The sequence below is a fragment of the Achroia grisella genome, unplaced genomic scaffold (genome assembly GCF_030625045.1).
Source record: "Achroia grisella isolate CSIRO2021 unplaced genomic scaffold, CSIRO_AGI_Agris_v1 utg780, whole genome shotgun sequence".
In the NCBI taxonomy this organism is placed as follows: domain Eukaryota; kingdom Metazoa; phylum Arthropoda; class Insecta; order Lepidoptera; family Pyralidae; genus Achroia; species Achroia grisella.
In genome coordinates, this window is record NW_026713020.1 from 4568531 (window position 1) to 4590924 (window position 22394).

At 30.5% G+C, this 22394-nt stretch overlaps 3 protein-coding genes across 3 annotated transcripts; 2 read left to right on the forward strand and 1 right to left on the reverse strand.

Moving 5' to 3' along the window:
- Window positions 1-410: 410 nt before the first annotated feature.
- On the forward strand, window positions 411-8267 carry LOC131851038 (uncharacterized; the record flags this gene model as incomplete). The annotated part of the gene is made up of 2 exons (XM_059201462.1): window positions 411-464; window positions 7620-8267. Coding segments are annotated over 2 exons (702 nt in total), but the record flags the coding sequence as incomplete, so codon positions are not given.
- A 6110-nt stretch (window positions 8268-14377) lies between these two features.
- Window positions 14378-15031, forward strand: LOC131850864 (uncharacterized). Its single transcript, XM_059201243.1, has one exon. The coding sequence runs from the start codon at window positions 14378-14380 to the stop codon at window positions 15029-15031; it is 654 nt and encodes a 217-aa protein (XP_059057226.1).
- Window positions 15032-19158: 4127 nt separating this feature from the next.
- Window positions 19159-19824, reverse strand: LOC131851039 (GILT-like protein 1). The gene has a single exon (XM_059201463.1). It carries the CDS (start codon window positions 19822-19824, stop codon window positions 19159-19161), a length of 666 nt encoding a protein of 221 aa, XP_059057446.1.
- Between the last annotated feature and the right edge of the window lie 2570 nt (window positions 19825-22394).

Here is a 22394-nt window from a genome sequence, read left to right on the forward strand (position 1 = left end):
GATAAAATCGTATATCGTGTGTATGTGTTTTTTCTTTAAACTTGAAATTGGCCGATTGCGAGACAAATTTGGCCATTTTTTTTTTAATTTGTTTTACGGCTCTGGATACAAGTCCTGTTTAGCCCAACTTAAAGTTTTACAATATAAATTACAAAAATTAAAGTCAATGTCAAATGTCAAATAATAATAAATGTCAAATGTTGTTTCTCTGTTCTGACGAACTTATTAAAAAAAAACTTAATAACAATCACAATTTCTTCACATTCTATTATTTACATTTTTTAAAGAATGTTGTGGTGTGGCACTATACGAAATTAAATTATTTACCCATTTTTGTAGGTTATACAGAAATAATGTGTGGGTGTTTATTTAAAAAGCATTAACACAAAGTTAATAAAGTATAGGTATTAATAAATATATGGTTGTTGTATCAAAATAGAATTTTCTTATTTTTCACTAAAATAAAAACTGTCTTTTTTATAAAATAAATGACCCTTTCATTGTGTCATATATTATGAAACTATTTAAATTATTTAGCTGATTGTAAGAAACAAAATGTTGGTTTGTAGATTAATACTGTAAAATTACTATTTATACGGAAACGATAAAAATATATTTTTGTGCTGCGACAAAAACTAATATTATAAATGCGAAAGTAACTCTGTCTGTCTGTCTCGCTTTCACGCCAAAACTACTGAACCGATTTGAATGAAATTTGGTATACAGTTAGTCTAGACCCTGAGAACGGACATAGGCTACTTTTTAATGCGAAAAAAGGGTTGTAAGGGGTTAAAAGGGGGTGAAAGATTGTATGGAAGAATCGTCATTTTTGAAGCTAGAAGCTTGAAACTTATTTTTGAGGCTGTTGATTAAATATAAATAAAAATGACATTCAATGTTTGTAAAAAATTACTCTTAAGGGGGTAAAATAAAATAGGGGATGCAAATTTTTATGTAAATTCGACATTTTTGAAGCTAGAAGCTTGAAACTTATTGTTGGGACTGTTGATTAAATATAAATACATATGACATTCATTGTTTGTAAAAAATACCCTTAAGGGGGTAAAATAAAATAGGGGATGCAAGTTTTTATGTAAACACGTCATTTTTGAAGCTAGAAGCTTGAAACTGATTGTTGAGACTGTTGATTAAATATAAATAAAAATGACATTCAATGTTTGTAAAAAATTACCCTTAAGGGGGTAAAATAAAATAGGGGATGCAAATTTTTATGTAAAATCGTCATTTTTTAAGCTAGAGGCTTGAAACTTATTTTTGAGGCTGTTGATTAAATATAAATAAATATGACATTCATTGTTTGTAAAAAAATTACCCTTAAGGGGGCAAAATAAAATAGGGGATGATAGTTATTATGTAAATTCGTAATTTTTGAAACTAGAACGATGAAACTATTTTCATTGGTTCTTTTGGGGTAGATTTTTAAATACCCCACTAATGTTATAACTGTGAAAGTAAGTCTGTTTGTCTTTCTGTCAGTCTTACGCTCCAAAACAAAACAAAAATTTAAATGAAATTTAAAAAATTTAAACACAGTTAGTTTACACCCGGACAAAGAATATAGGGTACTTTTGAATGTGAAAAAAGGATTGTAAGGGGGTTGCAATGGTACGCTGTATGGAAGAATCGTCATTTTTTAAAACTAGAAGTTTGAGACTCATTTTTAGACATTCAATGTTTGTAAAATTTTTACTCTTCGGGGGAGGGGGGGTAGTAAAATAAAATAGGGAATGAAAGTTATTGTGGAAATTTGCTGTTTGTGTGGTTGTGGAAGCTAGAACGATTAAACTTTTTTCTTTGTCTTTTTAGAGTTAGTTTATTAAATACCCTACTGATATTATACATGTGAAAGTAACTTTGTCTGTCTGTTTGTCTCGCTTACACGCCAAAAATATTGAACCGATTTAAATTGAAATTTGAAACAGACATAGATAGACTAGATCCTGAGAAAGGTAATAGGTTACTTTTTAATGTGAAAAAGGGTTGCAAGAGGATTGAAAGGGTAGATCCAAGGTCATATAGATATATCGTCATGTTTAAAGCTAGAAGCTTGAAATTTATTTTTTAGTCTATTGATTAAATATTTATTTTTATTTTTTATCATTTTTTAAGCTAAAATGATGAAACTTATTTATTTGACTTATATTGTGTTAATTGAGTTAAATATTTTTTCATTATTTACGCGGACGAAGTCGCGGGTACAGCTAGTAATATTATAAATGCGAAAGTTTGTAAGTATGGATGTTTGTTACTCTTTCACGCAAAAACTACTGAACAGATTTGGATGAAACTTTACAGTAATATAGCTTATGCATCAGAATAACACATAGGCTATATATTATATTGATATTGAACGCTGTTGAAACTAGTCTGGATTTAATTTTTGTTCTTTAGAGTAACTTCTCTTATTTTATTCTAATCATGTTAACCGTAGTTGGTTTTACAACTTCACTGGGTAATAATGGGAGCGAGTGCAGTGGATACTCGAAACCCGCTAAAGGACTTATGAATCAGCTGAAGGCTTACTCCTGTCGACGAATACGACTTCTATAAATATAGAATGTTCTAGTTTGGCTCGTTCCGTAGTCTATACTAACGTAATAGTAAACTTCGATAGTATCAACATTCTACATAGAGAAAGTACTGTCAGTTTCATAAAGATATTAAGACGATTAAAACGACATCTATTTTTGAAAATCAAACATCAACTATAAATACCGCATATATTCGGCGTCATCTATTATTAATGAATTAAGTCAATTTGTAGTTGGCGTATTAAAATTAATAGAAAAATAATAATTACTTCTGGAAGTAATTTTTTCCAGCTTTCTACCCTTTATGTTGGTTCATTTTTAAACAACATATTCTGTCAAAGTATCGTCGTTAGTCATTTAGTAATTTTACGTGTATGTCTAATAAATAATCAGACACATTTTCGCCTCGTTACAAGTTTACGATATTATTATAAGTAAAATTAATTACGAAACTTTAGCCATCCTTGTTATTACAATTTATATCAAGTCGACTGTACGTCTGTGTAGTACGCTCAAACTGTAGTAGTTTCAAAAGAGTACCTCGTAAATTTTTAATTAACAAAGATGGCAGCCCTCTACTAAAGTTGACCCGATAAGAATCTGCGGAGAGTCTTCGAATTTGTTTCCAGGACTTTAGTATTGATATCTATCTCTAAGTTTTATCTGTTTCAGTAAATCTTAGTCTGTGCACTTTTTTAGTATTAATGTTACTTTATTCTTTTCTACTGGCTTCAAACCTAACCGCTCAAATATGCCATCTCTGGCATATTTGAGCGTGGATTTGAGATTTTACTGTGAAGGATCATTATTTCGGCATGTCATAGAGTTTATATTATCACTACATAGTATAAAACAAAGTCATTGTCGCTGTCTATCCCTATGTATGCTTAAATCTTTAAAAGTACGCAGCGGTTTATAAAGCGGGATTTTCTAATAGATAGAGTGATTCAAGAGGAATGTTTATATGTACAATACATGCATAATATTATAGAGAACATTTATAAATTTAGAGAGGAGAGTGATGTTGTAAATAAATACATTTTTTTGCGCTTACATTGCAAACGCTGGTTGAACCCCACGAGATAAATTAAATAATGTACTACAGTATTGTACATCTTAAAAAGTCAACAAAAAAGTCCGTAGTGGTATATGTCTATCTCTTAAGGATAACCCACAACAACCATTTTTTATTCTTTAGGTACATTTTACGGGAAAAATGGCTTATTTACGAAATGATTTAAGGCAATACAATTTGTAGGGCAGGCCGTTGGGTTAGGCTATAAAGTCCTCGAGTGGCACCTTCAGATTAGAAGACGCAGCGTGGAAAGGCTTCCGAAAAGGTGGATCTTGTCAAGATCGCTTGATGGCGGATGCGAGCACAGTGGTCTGACCTGATCAGATCATCGTGGAGATTTTTGGGGAAAGCCTTTGTTCAGCAGTGGACGTCTTCCAAGCTAAAATGATGATAATGACGATGGCGGTGGCATTAAGGAAACTGGGATTAGACTAACTTGGTAAATTATTTACGAATGAGCGATAGTTTCCAGAAGGAATTTCTTAGTGATTGTACCTAACAAAATACATTGTTAACAATAGGTCAAGTATCCCCATAAGTAGCAATCCCCTCTCCCAATCTTGAATCATTTGCAGTGACTTTGTTAATTTGCAGTCACCTGTCTACCAATAAATTCTAATCATAAACCAAGATCTGTAATAGAAAGGCGCATGGTGAGAGGTTTATTACAAAAAACGGAAATTAAATTAGCTACTTTAGCTATTAGGTAAGGGTGAAATATTAATGGCTAATATTTTATAATTTAACATCATGCCACCTAGAATTAAATGTAGTACGGTAAAAGGAAATATTAACTCCAACATTATCTAACTCTATTAGATTATATTAGAAAAAGGCAGACAATTCAAATAATAAAAATATATTTACACTGTTATGATAATATAATATAATTTCAAACATTAGTTTTAGAAAAGTAATATAATAACATATTACCATTTTTATATTAGGACCATAGTTAATACTCATTTACCTAATAAATATAAAAGGTATTCGTCATTAATACAAATAATAATATAACTACCATTACATTGACAATTTCAAATACTAATAGGACTTAAAATGTACCTACATATATCTCTCTTCAACCTTTAACAATTTGACGCAAGATTGATTCAATTGAGTTCACGGCATTTCCATTCTCTGTGCATCCAGATAATACTTCAACTAGTTCTGTTCGGTATACCAATATAACTTGACCTTATTCCTTACAACACTCTATACCGTGATAGCTGTGAAGAAAGAGAAAGTATTAAACAATTAGAGATCTTTATAGCTGGTCGCTTACATGTCTCCTGGCGTTTGAGGAGTCGAAAATCGTCCAAAACGGACCCCTTGCCAGGGCGTGAAATTGAATCTTGTTGCGGGCGGAGGGTCTACAGAAAACTTAAATATTTTAAGGGGAATTACCATCCAGAGAGGCAACCCGACGATTCAGAGGTAAGGTATTAATTTTACGATCCCCATTGTAACTGTAGATGGGGATGTATGAAGTCGTTAAGTTTTAGCAGTCGTTTGTAGACAGGATTTAGCTTTGGGGTCGAGACGAGTTCAAAGTTGTGACTTTTGGCGGGCGCAATTTAAATTAATTAACATTAGCGAGATTTCTAGGGTGTTATTAAGTCCCTTGTGTGTGATATCAGTTGACGAGATTGCGGGAAACTCGTAAAAACTTTAAATCAAAACTGTGAAAGTACTTATTCAATTTCGTTGTTTGTAGTCACTTACGGAAACAATATGATGGAATCTCGAAAAATACTTTTTTTTCGATTAAGATGAATTAATGAAAATGATTATTTACTTTTAATGTAATTGATTATTATTAGATATTAATTTATTTATAATTCAATAATGATTATAATTTACTTCATTATTATTTTTTGCCTTTTGATCGAACTTTCCTTAAGAACTGTTATTAGGAAATTACTTTTATCTACTTCAAGTACCTAGCTATACTTTTTATCTGTCAATTGAAATGTCGTCAAACCTAATATGTGTATAAGTACATACTAAGTTCTCTATATAAACGTAAGTAAATTAATTAAACCTAAACTTAATATGCAGTAAATAAAACTTAGGTATCCATATTTTTTAATGGTCTAACGGTTAAATCCACCGCTTTACTTTCGATGGTCGCGGGGTCGATTCCTCGCACGATACAAACATTTGTATTCATGAATATGATTGTTTGTATCGTTCTGGGTTTACTCTATTTATATTATGTATGTATTTATAAAAATTGATATCTAAACATTTATATCAGTTGTCTAGTACCCATTACACAAGTGAATTGTCCCTGGACAATTATATTCGTCATATTATTATTATTATTGTATGTTTTATTATTATTATTGTTTTCACTGTTATCTAATTTTCTAAGCTTTTGTTTTGTTTTATTATTATTTCCAATTCAAAATTCATTCATTGTTGTAGGACATTTCAGCCGCTTATGAACGTCAAATTTTTTTATATTTCATATATTTTTTTCCGTACCGTCCAGTTCAGTAAGATCTAATTGAGAAGAATTGGCAAGAAACTCAATTGAATATTTCATTTATTTATTTTAAAAGCCAGTTTATTTACAATGTTATATACATGTTACAATGTTATATACATTGTAAATAAACAGGAGTAGTATATGTATATATATAGGTCTATGTCTAACATTAAATGAAAATCCCGTGGATGAACAACTATTGCCATGCACGATCGTCTTTTAAGTAATCGTTTAGTGCGTAATAGGCTTTGCTCAGTAAATGTTATTGTTATTATTATTTTTTTTTCTATATGAAACCCATTAATTCGATAAACCATCGATACCTATGTTTTTAACTTCCGGAATGTTGTAGCCGCAACTCAACTGGAGGGGGAACCATGACGTTAGGGGTCTCGGGTTCTTTCCCCAGGGAAGTCAATTTCATTAATACTGCGGTTGGTACCTCGGCTCTAAGAAGGGTGGTTCGTACATTTTTAAACGTATTAACCGTAATTTAATACCTGCTGTTTTTCCTCGATAAATTACGGTTGTAGACTTAGTTCTGTTTAAAAATGTTTTGGTATTATTGTAGGTAAAGTCACACTGAATAAACCTTTATGTATACTGTGTATTCAGCATGTGAAGTTCAAAAATAGTTTTCAAATTCAAAGTTATTGCCACTCATGCATGCCAAATAATTATTAATCACTATCCCTACTATTTAATTCGACTAAGTACTTCTGTTCAGAAGAACTTGCAAGAAACTATACTTGTATTATATTTTTTAATCGGTCTTTTTTACATAATATTGAAAAATGTGTAGGTCTAACATATTAAATTTAAAATATAGTACCTGAAAACTAACACCATACATGATCACCGCCCTTCTATTCATTTGCAATATATTTTCTTTTAATATATTCAAAAGTTCTTAAATTCCAAAATATGTCAGGAATTCAAATATCTAACATATTTACTGGCAAAGGTTTCAATAGAGTTTTATTATTAAATTGTTATGTACGATACAAATGTGAACTAAATATATAAAATAGTCACGGAATCTACATTGGAATGTTAAATTTATATCTAAGAAAAGCGTAATGCCGGCTATATTTATATATATTCAAATTAGAACCATAACACGAGCGCCACAAAAACATATTTAAAATATGAGGCTCTAAACAGTTCAATTATTTTTTTGTTATCATTATCAAGAAATATTTGCAAGGGATGGTATGGATATTTATATTATTATTATTATTAATATTTGAAATTGGGATTGTAATGATTTTGTAAGAATTTATGTGTCACAACAATTCCTGGTAGTGTGTCATTAATTATGCAAAATGTAATTAAATACGTATGTACCTAACAAAATAAATCTCCGAAATTAAAAAACAAACCGGTATCTTTTCCATAGATTAAAGAGTAAATAAACTTATCTATTCCGATTGCGTACATAGTTTAATATTTATTATTACTTTGATACTCAATAAAAATGGACGTGATTAATTTTAAGAACATTTTGGTATCAATTTTATTGTGCACCATAGTGGCAGTAACAGGTGAACTGCAAGTGGTAGATGGTAGGATTAAAATTACAACATTTACAACAGCAGGATGTGTCGACACTGTGAATTTCATTAACGATCACCTGGCGCCAGCTTACGCAGCCTACAAAGAACTATTGGAAATTGAGTTCGTGCCTTGGGGAAGAACTGTGCGATACCCGAATGGTACATATTATTATTGCCAGTTTCAATTGCCGGGCTGCTGGGCCAATCGTCTCCATAGATGTGTGTTAAACATACTGAGAGAGGACTCTGATGCCCAAATGAAATATATGCAATGTGAGTTCCGTGAGGTGGATTTACAACCCAGTTTCCATAATGGCAGTTATATTTGTGCTCAAAATGTAGGAGTCAGTTTAATTGACGTCGATTACTGTATGAATAATCGTGATATTGATGATTTAGACGATATAGCAGAAGAAGCAACAAAAGAGCCTTTAGAAGTTATTGATTTTATTCCTGCCATAGTTTTCAATGACAATGCCGTGCTTGCGGAACACAATGAAGCATTAAACCGTTTAGAGAGTATGCTGTGTTTTGCATTTGCCGATAATGAGGACACTGGTGTATCTTTCTGTCATGTCGATAATAATTAACCAAGTTAATAATTTAATTGAATAATATATATGAATATAAATATGTTATTTATATTTACGGTGAGATGAATTTCCTTTTTGTCAAACAATAGCATAAATTATAAAAAACTAATAAATACAGGTTGTATTTATATATTATACCAGTGAAGCTGTAATTGCAGTTCGGCATAGGTCATTTTTTGAAGTGTTCTAACAACATCTGAATAGTTAAATAATAAAGTTCCATATACTCGTAGAAGATAATATAATAATTTCATACTTTAGTTAAACAAATTAAAAATCACATTGTTTATTATGTATTATTACTAACATATTATGTTATTCATGTCGAATGTATCTGCAGTGAACATTATTGATTTACAAAAATTTTATTATTATCTTCGTTGTGAATAAATCCCATAAAGGAGGGACTTATTCATATTCTATTTCAGTCTAATATTAATATCCTTAAACCATTTGCTAGTATTTCCAATACTAACCAGACGGCTTATTACTAGACGGCGTATTACTTCGACTTTTTTTCTCTTGCACCAACGTTTTGGACAGTCTTGATGATGGCGGCTTAGCACGCCTTACTCCTTTTGATAGCGGGGTCCATTCTTGGACACAAATATTTGTATTGATGGGTATGATTATGTTTATTGGACAGAGTGTTTTTATTTATACTATGTATTTAAAACAAAAATTACAAATATTATTTTCATACCTTAAGTTTCGGGTAGATGGCGCTGTGTGAATAGTCCAAGATTTTTATTATCATTATGGATCTTACTGAAGTATATTAAGAACAGTTGAAATTAACATAATTAAAATATTTGTGTTCTACTGTTTTTGTTTAATTTACTTTGTTTCATTACCCAATTTTAATTTTACTTCGCAAGATTTAATTTTAACAATTGTCATTACATAAAGGGATATACTTATTTAAAATATGTGACAAATGCGTGGTAGTCTTATATGTACTGGGACAAAATAATCTAATTGATTAAATTACTTGGTTTACATGTTAGCATAAGGATGTATATCTTTTATTTAAAAAAACAGCTTACGAAACAAGCTATATGACAGCTACTATATATATATATATATATCAGCAGTATATATAAATACTTTTATAGTACTGTTCATGTATATAAGTGACGGTTGTCACTTCCAAAAATTGATCAATTTGTGTTTCCATTCCAGACATAAAATAAATATGACAGCTTCGCGAGTAGTCCGTTATTCACGATGGCAATTTGAGAATTGGAGAAGTTCTTATCTGTGTTGAAACCCGTGGCCTGTGATTTTAATACTTTTGTGCTAAATATCCAAGTTTGCTGGCTTGTTATCGACAAACTTGGCCAATTGGACAATCATTCCGGCACTGATAATATGCGTAATGGCGTAAAATTCTCTAGATAAGAAACATAACGATAACGTCTGTAGCCATCATTTCTGGAACAGTTCTTTGATATTGCAATAATCTTTTCATTATTGTTTGTTTTTACTTTGCCTTCATTATATTAATAAACTAGCTATTCGCCCCGGCTTCGCACGGATATACATGTATTACGGATATATATATACATATAAACCATCCTCTTGATCACTCTATTTATTTAAAAAAACCGCTTCAAAATCCGTTGCGTACTTTTAAAGATTTATACATGCATAGGGATAGACAGCGACAGCGACTTCGTTTTATATATGTAATGATGATAAATATCTAATCAAATCAAATTTAATCATTTATTTGTAGAATACAATAGTATGTCAGAGGTAGAGTTGTTCGTTTTAAGCAATAACTTAATTTCTAAGGCTGATGAAGTAAAATATCGCGTACTACCGCATTTCAGCGCATTAAACTGCGGGCATTGAGATTCATCCTAATACGTATAGTATATATAAACTAGCGAAAAGGATCGATTAAAACCATTTTACATATAATATTGTTGTATAGGTGCAAATTTGCTATTAATAAATGGTAGTTTTATTTCAAAAATGATTTTTGATTGAATACTGTACAATACAAGTGTGGTGAAAAATAAAAATACCTTCTGAATTGACTGACCTGGTTTATATTTATTTATATTTTGCTAATCGTTAGACGTTGTCAGACTTAATGTGCGTAGAATTATAATAAATAGATACCTAAAATGAAACAGAAAGTTACTATTAATTCTGAGGTCCTGCCGTTTCAGAGATTAGCAAGAACCGCGAGCAAAGGTAGTAAAAATATATTTTAGGTATTTATAGGTATGTATGAATATAGTAATGAAATAATTTATACTATAATCCGTTTTATAATCTCGGACACTCAATTGACAAGTGTAAATCTCAAGTTTTCAAATAATGTTACAGGGTAATAGTACGATACTGTTTTGTTGAATCGTATTTTTTTATTTTAGACCATTAGTTTGAAAGTTTTCTACGTAATTAAGTAACGCAAAGTAACACAATATATTTACGTACGAGACAATAATACATTTTTGTAATTTTCATCCTTATCCTTACTTCCTTACTATATTTTATATTATATTATTATTATCTATTATTTATTATTTTATTATTTATTATAATATATTATTTATATTATATATTATTATATTATTTATTATTTATTATTATAAATGCGAAAGTAACTCTGTCTGTCTGTCTGTCTGTCTCGCTTTCACGCCAAAACTACTGAACCGATTTAAATGAAATTTAGTACGCAGATAGTCTAGACACCGAGGAACGACATAGGCTACTTTTTAATGCGTAAAAAGGGTTGTAAGGGGTTCAAAATGGAAATACAAGGTTATCTTTATGCGGTTGAATACTTATTCGCCATCTTTTCATTTCACTAGCTAACAACCAATCAACACATCGCGTGCGTTTGCGCCAATAAGGTATCCATCACAGAGAACAAAACCATAGATAACATAATGTAAAACGAAAGATCTTGCCGGAAACATGACGTTGACGTTTAGCGAAAATATTGTTTTTGACACTTTTTTATGATAAAATCGTATATCGTGTGTATGTGTTTTTTCTTTAAACCTGAAATTGACCGATTGCGAGACAAATTTGGTGATTTTTTTTTTATTAATTTGTTTTACGGCTCTGGATACAAGTCCTGTTTAGCCCAACTTAAAGTTTTACAATATAAATTACAAAAATTAAAGTCAATGTCAAATGTCAAATAATAATTAATGTCAAATGTTGTTTCTCTATTCTGACGAACTTATTAAAAAAAAACTTAATAACAATCACAATTTCTTGTGTGGCACTATCCGAAATTAAATTATTTACCCATTTTTGTAGGTTATACAGAAATAATGTGTGGGTGTTTATTTAAAAAGCATTAACACAAAATTAATAAAATATAGGTATCAATAAATATATGGTTGTTGTATCAAAATAGAATTTTCTTATTTTTCACTAAAATAAAAACTAACTGTCTTTTTTATAAAATAAATGACCTTTTCATTGTGTCATATATTATGAAACTATTTAAATTATTTAGCTGATTGTAAGAAACAAAATGTTGGTTTGTAGATTAATACTGTAAAATTACTATTTGTACGGAAACGATAAAAATATATTTTTGTGCTGCGACAAAAACTAATATTATAAATGCGAAAGTAACTCTGTCTGTCTGTTTCGCTTTCACGCCAAAACTACTGAACCGATTTGAATGAAATTTGGTACACAGATAGTCTAGACCCTGAGAACGGACATAGGCTACTTATTAATGCGAAAAAAGGGTTGTAAGGGGTTAAAAGGGGGGATGAAAGATTGTATGGAAGAATCGTCATTTTTGAAGCTAGAAGCCTGAAACTTATTTTTGAGGCTGTTGTTTGTAAAAAAATTACCATTAAGGGGGTAAAATAAAATAGGGTATGCAAGTTTTTATGTAAACACGTCATTTTTGAAGCTAGAAGCTTGAAACTTATTGTTTAGACTGTTGATTCAATATAATCACATATGACATTCATTGTTTGTAAAAAAATTACCCTTAAGGGGGTAAAGTAAAATAGGGGATGCAAGCTTTTATGTAAAATCGTCATTTTTTAAGCTAGAGGCTTGAAACTTATTTTTGAGGCTGTTGATTATATATAAATAAATATGACATTCATTGTTTGTAAAAAAATTAACCTTAAGGGGGCAAAATAAAATAGGGGATGAAAGTTTTTATGTAAAATCGTCATTTTTCAAGCTAGAAGCTTGAAACTTATTTTTGAGGCTGTTGATTAAATATAAATAAATATGACATTCATTGTTTGTATAAAAATTATCCTTAAGGGGGTAAAATAAAATAGGGGATAATAGTTATTGTGTAAATTCGTAATTTTTGAAACTAGAACAATAAAACTATTTTCATTGGTTCTTTTGGGGTAGATTTACACCCGGATAAAGAATATAGGGTACTTTTGAATGTGAAAAAAGGATTGTAAGGGGGTTGCAATGGTACGCTGTATGAAGAATCGTCATTTTTTAAAACTAGAAGTTTGAGACTCATTTTTAGCCTGTTGTTTAAATATCAATAAATATGACATTCAATGTTTGTAAAATTTTTACTCTTAGGGGGAGGGGGGGTAGTAAAATAAAATAGGGAATGAAAGTTATTGTGGAAATTTGCTGTTTGTGTGATTGTGGAAGCTAGAACGATTAAACTTTTTGCTTTGTCTTTTTAGAGTTAGTTTATTAAATACCTTACTGATATTATAAATGTGAAAGTAACTTTGTCTGTTTGTCTCACTGACACGCCAAAAATACTGAACCGATTTAAATTGAAATTTGAAACAGACATAGATAGACTAGATCCTAAGAAAGGACATAGGTTACTTTTTAATGTGATAAAGGGTTACAAGAGGATTGAAAGGGTAGATCCAAGGTCATATAGATGTATCGTCATGTTTAAAGCTAGAAGCTTGAAATTTATTTTTTAGCCTATTGATTAAATATTTATTTTTATTTTTTATCATTTTTTAAGCTAAAATGATGAAACTTATTTATTTGACTTATATTGTGTTAATTGAGTTAAATATTTTTTCATTATTATGCGGACGAAGTCGCGGGTACAGCTAGTATAAAGGATATACAAATAACCCTCACCTGCACGATTAAATTACTGAATCCTTTTGTCAGCACAGAACTGTAGAAATCCTAGAAAGTACACTGTACGTTCCAATACTTGTATAGGTAACCATAATACTAATAGATACGGTCGACCCCATTTCAATCCAACTATCCATATATATAATTTACGGTATTAAGCTCTACAAATTCACTATATATTCTTTTTAAATAGTATATGTTTAATGAAATATGACATAAAACGAGATCATCTGTTTCGTAAAAAAGGTAATTAGTCTTTGTTTTAGTGAAATAGATATCAATAAAAAAAGTATTTTGATAAATCAAGGGGCGGTAACAAACGAAATATGAAACTATGAACTTCGTCTTTTACTCATATAGTTCAGTGTCAACGCTCGAAGTGTAAAGTACACTTTACACTTTGAGCATTAAAACCAAACTGGACTATGCACATAATGTTATGATTATATTTAAATACAATAGGTAGGTAGGCCCGTTATGGTCAAATCAGATCTTATGTTTTGTACTAAAAAATAAACTTGATTATATCAATTTTCTTTAAGATACATTTTATATATTACAATTATAATTGCATTTAATCTTTACTATTTATATATTTACTTCAGCCTTATAAGTACAAATCTCATTACCTAATTAATTTAAAATATATTTATCTAATTCAGAAACTATATGGCTACAACAGTCCCTGAAGTCTGATTTAACGGGGCACGCTGGGATACGGTTGCTGTTGAACACTATCACAAATAATTTAGTATTAAGCTTTTTACACACATAATTTTCATATAAACTGAAATATAACACACATTATTTTTATATAGTATCTACTTGCGCGTCTAGTTTTCCGACTCCTATCTACGTCTGACCTTGATATATTCTTATAGCTATTTATTATCAACCTAATAGTATTTTCATAGGTATTATCCATAATTTATCTGACTAAATTATCTTGCCTTCATTAACTGTACCTAAATATAATGACATGTTAAATTTCTATTAACTGTTGACTGTGGACACAAACAGACGTCATGGTTTCGAAGATTTTATTTTCGACAATTTTGTGTAGTTTAATATGGAGCGCAGCAACTGAAATAGAAGCTGTGAATGGAAGAATAAACCTTAGAATATTGACAACTGCAGGATGTGTTTGGACACGTATTTTTATTACTGACCACCTGACTCCAACGTACGCAATCTACGGAGAATACTTGGACGTGGAATTCATACCTTGGGGAAGAACTACACGTCATCCCAATGGTACATATGACAATTGTCAGTTTTCACCAAATAACTGCTGGGCCAATCGCCTCCATAGATGCGTGTTAAATTTCCTGAAAGGCAATCAAGATGCTCAAGTGAGATACATGGGTTGTGAGTTCGGCATACCACAGCCAGCGTTTGAAGAGAGCAGCTATATTTGCGCTCAAAACGAGGGGCTCAATTTGGTAGAAGTCGATTACTGTGTGAGACATCCTCTCCTAGATGATTTGGACGACATTGCAGAAGAAGCATCAAGAGCACCAATGGATCCGGTTCATGGAATTAACGGTTTGCCTGCGGTAGTCGTCAACGATGTAATTGACCGAGAACTTAGTTCCGTAGTCAGAACACAATTACAAAATTTGGTATGCCTTGCTTTAGCCAATAGTAATGACACTGATATATCTGTTTCATCTTGCTAAAGACCTGTGAAATTGAAAATCTGAAATGTTTACTGTAAAATATTAAATAAAGCGTCTTTAATTCTTATTTTTATACCTTTAAATGACATTTCCAAGACATAATTTTAAAATTTATGTACGTATACTAGATACGTGCGTATACATATACTGTTTCCTTTACTGTCATCGTATTATACAGCATAAAAAATTTTTTTTGTCGTTTCCGTACAAATAGTAATTTTTACAGTATTAAGCTACAAACCAACATTTTTTTTTTCAAACAGTATAATATTTTAAATAGGTTTATATTTTATGATGTATGACACTATAAGAAGGTCATTTGTTATATAAAAGAGGCAGTTCTATTTCGATAATATTAATTTCCAATAGTTCACAACCCTACTCGTATTTAAAAGAGCAATAATCTGGTCGGTCGTAACGTCGGTAATGTCAAATTTGTCTCCTGGATTAAAAACCTGACTATAGTATGAAAAACTTACGATAAATATACGCTGTACATTAATATTTCAAAAATAAAATAAATTTAGTAATTCCGTTATTTATTTAGAATATAGCTATAAAATCAGAACGCAATTTGTTTGTGTATAGTTTTTCATGATTTCTCAAAAATAGTGCTAATATTTAACTTAAAAAAAAATCTATTAATGTCTAATAAAATTTTTCAAAATAATCTTTATGCCATTCATTAATTAGATACCCCTAACATACTAATAACAACTACATAACCTAGTAGTACAATTTAAACATTTTGAGTTTCTCTTTAAGAATCATCATATTTTTGATAATCGTGTCAAATTTCAAATCAATAATAATTGCATTAATGGTATCTAAAGTAAAACACCGCGACAGACAGAATGACGAAGATTAACAATTGAATTTTAACAGTAAACTGAAACGACTCACGTTAGGAAATTTGGTTAAATCTGTATTTATTTATTATTATTTATACTTAATAATAATAAATATTTTATATTAATGTAATATGTATAATATTGAAATCTGCCTGCAATAAATGGATTATATGTTATGAATTTTTATTGACATCTCTATATAAAATATTTAATTAGAACTAAATTAGTCATTTGGTCTCTCCGCTTACTTCTCCTGAATTCGAATTTCCAATTTCGCCCAGAAAGTTATCACAATATAATACATGAATAAGTCTTATTAATTCATTTAATGAAGCTGTATATATTTATACTTGACAATAAGGAGCCATTTTGTCTTTCGAAATATATGTCTTTTATGTACTTGGTAAAATGTTTTGTTACAAAATAATTACGTAGGCCATGGCCTTTTATGGTCGACCCACCGTATTAGACAGTTTTTTTAAATGTATATTAAGGAAAAAAAACCTGAAGAAACGATTTGTTTAAATTGCGTTAACTGTTTTGTCCTTTTAGTATTTAATATTCTTTCTATATAAATCTAATAATAATATCTTCATACATACGGATTATTTTTAAAAAGTGTAAATCGAAATAAAATAAATCTTTCAGAACAGCTTCCTGCCTGCAAATCCGAATGATTTTAGTCTTATTATATATTTGTTATCTCCACCCATATTACATTTTTTGTGTCTCAGGGTGTAGACTACCTGTGTACCAATTATCATTATAATCGGTTCAGTAGTTTTGGCGTGAAAGCGCGCAGACAGACAGACAAAGTTTCTTTCGCATTAATAATATTAATTAAGTAAGGATATTTTAAAATTACACAGAAAAATGCAACAATATTTGCTTAGTACGTAGCTTTAGATTATAGGTATTTAATATAGTCTCTAGATAATTGACTTTTGAATAAAATTTTTAGAATTCAATAATCTTTTTAATTCTGTAATGTATGTAACATTTATATAATATTTCTGTAAGTATTTTATAATATATGTATGTACATATATTATAAAATACTTACAGAAACATTATGTATGTATAATGTATGTATGTATACATATGTATGTATAATATATTTGATGTCCTCGATGACCAAGCGGTCTATCACACCGCCTTCCTTCCCATAGTCCCACAGTCCCTCGCACGGTATATTCATTTGTATGATTCATGATGTATGATCGTTTATTGGTCACGATATTTTCTATGTATATTATTTACGTATCTACAAAAAGAAAGTACTATTCTAATACTCATAACACAAGCTCTGCTTAGCTTGTGACTACGAGTAGATGGCATCGTGTTAATTGTACTGGATTATTATTATTACTATATGTATTTAACATACCGGTGTCTAGTTAATTTCAGTTATTATTATTTGCATACATTTGATTATTATTATTATCGTCATCACCTTCTTTTGCATATAACCACGTTTCTTCAAAATTGACTTCTTTCTATTTTCAGGATCACTCCTGAAAATAATTTTAATACATTAAGGCGGCCTTATGGCCTTATGGATGCACAATTACAATATTTATTACAATTAAGTAATTGTGCATTGTTTAACTGATTTGTTACTATATTTAATATTGCAATTTATATATTCAGATCAATAGAATTATTTTATTGGGCGATAAGGACACTTAATATTATATTAAATTACAATTTAAAAAAGTAGGTATAGAAATTGTTAATTATTGCTAATTACTAGGATTTATAATTAATAAATCATTTTCCAATGATAATGTATTTAAAAGGCCGATTTTGTTATGAATTTGTCATAATTGTGCTCAGTCATAATGCAGTGGCGATTAATAGGTACCGACTTTAGTATACTACATGTAATCAATAAAATCCAATCATTATTATAGAAATAATATAAAATAATCAGCAATGATATATCATTGGAATAGATAATTGTGGAAAACCATAACCACATCTGCGAATCAAGGCATCAAGGGAGGATTTTAAAGTAGTAGCATAAATTTTGGCCTATAGTAGTATAAATTATCTAATATAATTATTATCTAACATAGTTTCCAGGGATCGACATATCATAGTAAATTGGCAGCACCAGTGATACAATTAGTACAAATCACGGGATCTTACCACGTTTTATTTTAATTGAGTTCCCGATATTTGGGCAGAATTTTATCCAACATGATTACGGGAACTAAAGAGCAGCGGGTAGATGGTAAATAAAATCTTTTTTTATAGGCAAATAAAATTAAAGTTAATTAAATTTAAAACAGTATACTTTTGGAATTAAGCTGGCGGCTGAGTTTGTGACGATTAGTGACATTCGCCTATAAATGAACAATATAGATCGCCTACACATTACTATGCGGACATTCCAATAAACTAAGATCCTTCTAAAAACCTCCTGTAATTTCGCTGCCTAGTCTCACCGCACAATGGAAAGATAGGTTACAAAGCAAATTGCTTGGTGGTTCAAACAGGTGAGAATGAGGTAGTCATCTATGAGAGACTTTTACAAAATCTACCTCGGTAACGACCATGTAATAACAATCCTTTTACAGGGATGTATTAGTCAGTTTTATATATAGGTGAGAAGTTAAATACATATGTGTAAAATAAAGTGTACAAATATAGAGCGAACCTTTTTATTATGACAATTCATGACCGGCATGGCCACTGTATACATTAATCATACAGCTGACTAAATAGATCTGTTTTCTTGTTTTCTGAATAAATTAACTAAGATCGCTATATATATCGCTATATATATTTTATAATTAGTTATAGCTTATATCAAAGCTATATCTAATCATAAAATATGTATGTATTTGTTACACAATTGTATTAGTCTACCTGTAAAAATAGCTGAAAGAGTGGAAAAATAAAATTGTAAAAGGTTACAAAAAAAGAGATGTATAATAACTATATATTGCAACATCCATTGTGCCATATAAATTAAAAAATAAGACTATATGTTTAATTCGCAGGTTTTAGAATACAGTTCGTCATTGTGACGCAAAATTTACTACACTAATTCATAAAAAATAAGTACCTTTAATGAAACACATTAATATATGAGTATAAAAAGCTATAACAATCATTATTTCGGGTATAATAGAGGTACTTGTATTTAATAAAAAGCAACAAACATATTTAGCAGCCCTTTTTTTTAACTAATATTATTTATTCAATTTTGCGCATATTAATGGTTAGTGAATAGTGTCAACGTAATATAAATCGAAGTTGGGATAAGGGTTATCCAGTTTCAGTTTTTTGACAAGATGAAATCGATATAGCAGTATCATTACTGTTGCCTAACGCAAGGCATACCATATTTTGCAATCGATCTCTGGCTTGTGTATGAAGTCTCATGTCAATCGTATCGTTAAAAACTATTACAGGTAAACTATTTATTCCTTCAACCGGATCCATTGGTGCTCTTGATGCTTCTTCTGCAATGTCGTCCAAATCATCTAGGAAAGGATGTCTCACACAGTAATCGACTTCTACCAAATTGAGCCCCTCGTTTTGAGCGCAAATATAGCTGCTCTCTTCAAACGCTGGCTGTGGTATGCCGAACTCACAACCCATATATTTCACTTGAGCATCTTGATTGTCTTTCAGAAAATTTAACACGCATCTATGTAGGCGATTAGCCCAGCAGTTATTTGGTGAAAACTGACAATTATCATATGTACCATTGGGATGACGTGTAGTTCTTCCCCAAGGCACATATTCGATATCCAGGTATTCTCCATATACTGCATAAGTCGGAGTCAGTTGGTTAGTAATAAAATTACGTGTAGGGATACATCCTGCAGTTGTCAATGTTGTAATTTTAATTCTTCCATTAACCGCTTCTAAGTCACTTGCTACACTCCATATACACATTAAAGTTAAAAATAAAATATTTGATATCATGACGTCCACTTGTAGCCTTACTCAAAAGTCAATAGAATAATGTCATATCATTACACATAGGTACAAAGAATTGAGGTAAGATTATTTCGTGTATATTATAAAGTTAATCTCTGTAATTTGATATAATGCTATATATAGTACTATGAAAATATTGGAATATTATCATAGGCATTATGTTGATCGTTTGGACCCAACTTTAATCTTATATTACGATTCCGTACAAAGAAATAAAAATAGATACTGAACTGTATTTTATAGAACGGAAAATAATTGATATAAAAAACGGAGGACTCATGTAATGATACATTAAAAAGCTTTTTTTAATTTTTGTATCAATTTAGTACTACGTTTTATCTAATATAGTAGGGATTGAATAGAATACAATATTTGCAAAATCGCGATCCAGCGCCTCTGACTCCTGCAACATTAAGTTGCAACAGAATCGCCATGCTGTAGCAAAAACACCGTCGCCTCTAAAAGTATGTCATCTGCATAGCTCCAATTATTATTTCTGGTAATGTAATAATAATCATACCTAGATTATACACTTATTATCATAATTACAATGTGTGAATTGTATATCTAATATTATGATGTGATTATTATTTATACTAATGATACTCACTAGTAGTTCATTATCCTGGTTCATTATTGGTCCTAATTAAATTATTTGTTTAGTCATGTCATGTCATCAATCCACATTACTATACCTAAAAACATATATATGTTTACAAAAGTGTTAGTGTTTGAGTAACAAGTTTTTTATGATTATTTTAGTGAATGTTTGTGAGACTATGTAATATTATCTTATCTGTGGTGAGACTTCAATGACACATTACATTCGTGTTGTTTTTTTAAATGATTCCAAAAATTTTGGAATAATTTGTACCTAAGACAGAAGAAAACTAAATCTGCTCTATTTTTTGTTCACCTTACGCGATATTTTCATCAAACTGGAAGTACCCGTATCCTAAAACGTACCACAAAAACCGTCATACCTGGCAACATCAAAGTAGCGGAGATGTAACGATCAGGCTCTACGGAAGTAGATGGTTGAATAATTGAAGAAGTATGGTCCCCGGCGTGTCGGATCGTCTGGCGACCCGATCAATACTGTATGTACTGACTGACTGTAAATTCAATCATTTTAATGTACAATAATTCTTATAGTAAATCCATCTAAGATTATAAATACTAAAGTGTATCTGTCTGATAGTTTGTCACCTTTTCAATAGTAATAGTCGGCCACGCGCACGTAACACTCCTGGTGTTTCAGGCGTCCATAGGATATGGTAACCATTTACAACAAGGTGGGCCGTATGCTTTTTTGCCACCATAGTAGTATAAAAATAAGTAGAACTCGTAGTTCCTTCGGCCAGTAGTCCTAGTTCATAAAGTTGAGCAGCATGTTGGTGGGGACCCGGGCCGCAAACGCCTTGAAACTAGTATTGTGGCTCGACTCCAGCTACGTCAATGTCAGGTTACTCTTGATTCGTATATAATCGATAATGTCCTGTTCCTTAGTTTAGTCTATTTAATACTTTTTAATACTACTTCTTAATAGTAATTGTGGCACGAAATTCTTTATGTATTTAATGAGAACATGTGACTTTTATCATGAATCATGTTTGTTATTCACATGTAATATTATGTATTCACTCTAAGTAATGGGGTCCTTTATTTTATATACTCGAATCGCTTTGTTACTGTTTTTTGGTTTTGATTTGCCTACTACTAGTATTGTGTTATTTTGAATCGAACAAATCTAAAAATCAAACTGATACGGCAGATTTTAGTTACCGTAAGTATCTGTAATAGACGTACATAAATAAAGAAATTTCGGTTATAATTTACATACGAAATAATAATAATATTACTACTAACGTATTACTCTAGTTTTTCGTGGTTGGTATCAATAACTTTCCACTGGACAAAGTAATTATTATGCCACCGCGACTGATTGTCTTTTTTTAAAATAAAAGATAATGTACACTAGTGTTCTTAATACTTTCATTAACATTCTTTGAAGTGTCGACAAAATGTAATAAGCAGACAAATAGACACGTTTTCACTTTAATAATATTTCTATTGATACTAAATTACCAATTTACGTCGCTCGCTGATAAAAGAATCACCTGTAGGATAATATTTATTAATCGGTTAAGTATTTTTTAATTTGCCCACTAGATCCTATCCCTTCTGCTTAATACTAATTAATTTACATTACTACCGATTAAATATTTTTGAGTACATATAATTCAGGTAATTATTCAAGGCTGAGGATCGTGACCACGAGGAATGCTTCTTCCAACCAAGGTAATTATTGGTGGTATTTATTTACGACTGTAGATAGCCTACCTGCTTAGTCGTAAACCTGATTGACTTACAATTCAGGCGATAATAGTACAGCACAAAATCTGGTCAGATTAAGTGCCCAACCCAGGATTAGGGAACACACGAGCTTGCTGGATCATTAACTCCGAAACAGATCAACCACCTTAATCCTTTGAATTGATTATAGTTTGTCGGGTAACTTCTAATAGTTTGTATTTTAATCTATGTAATTAATA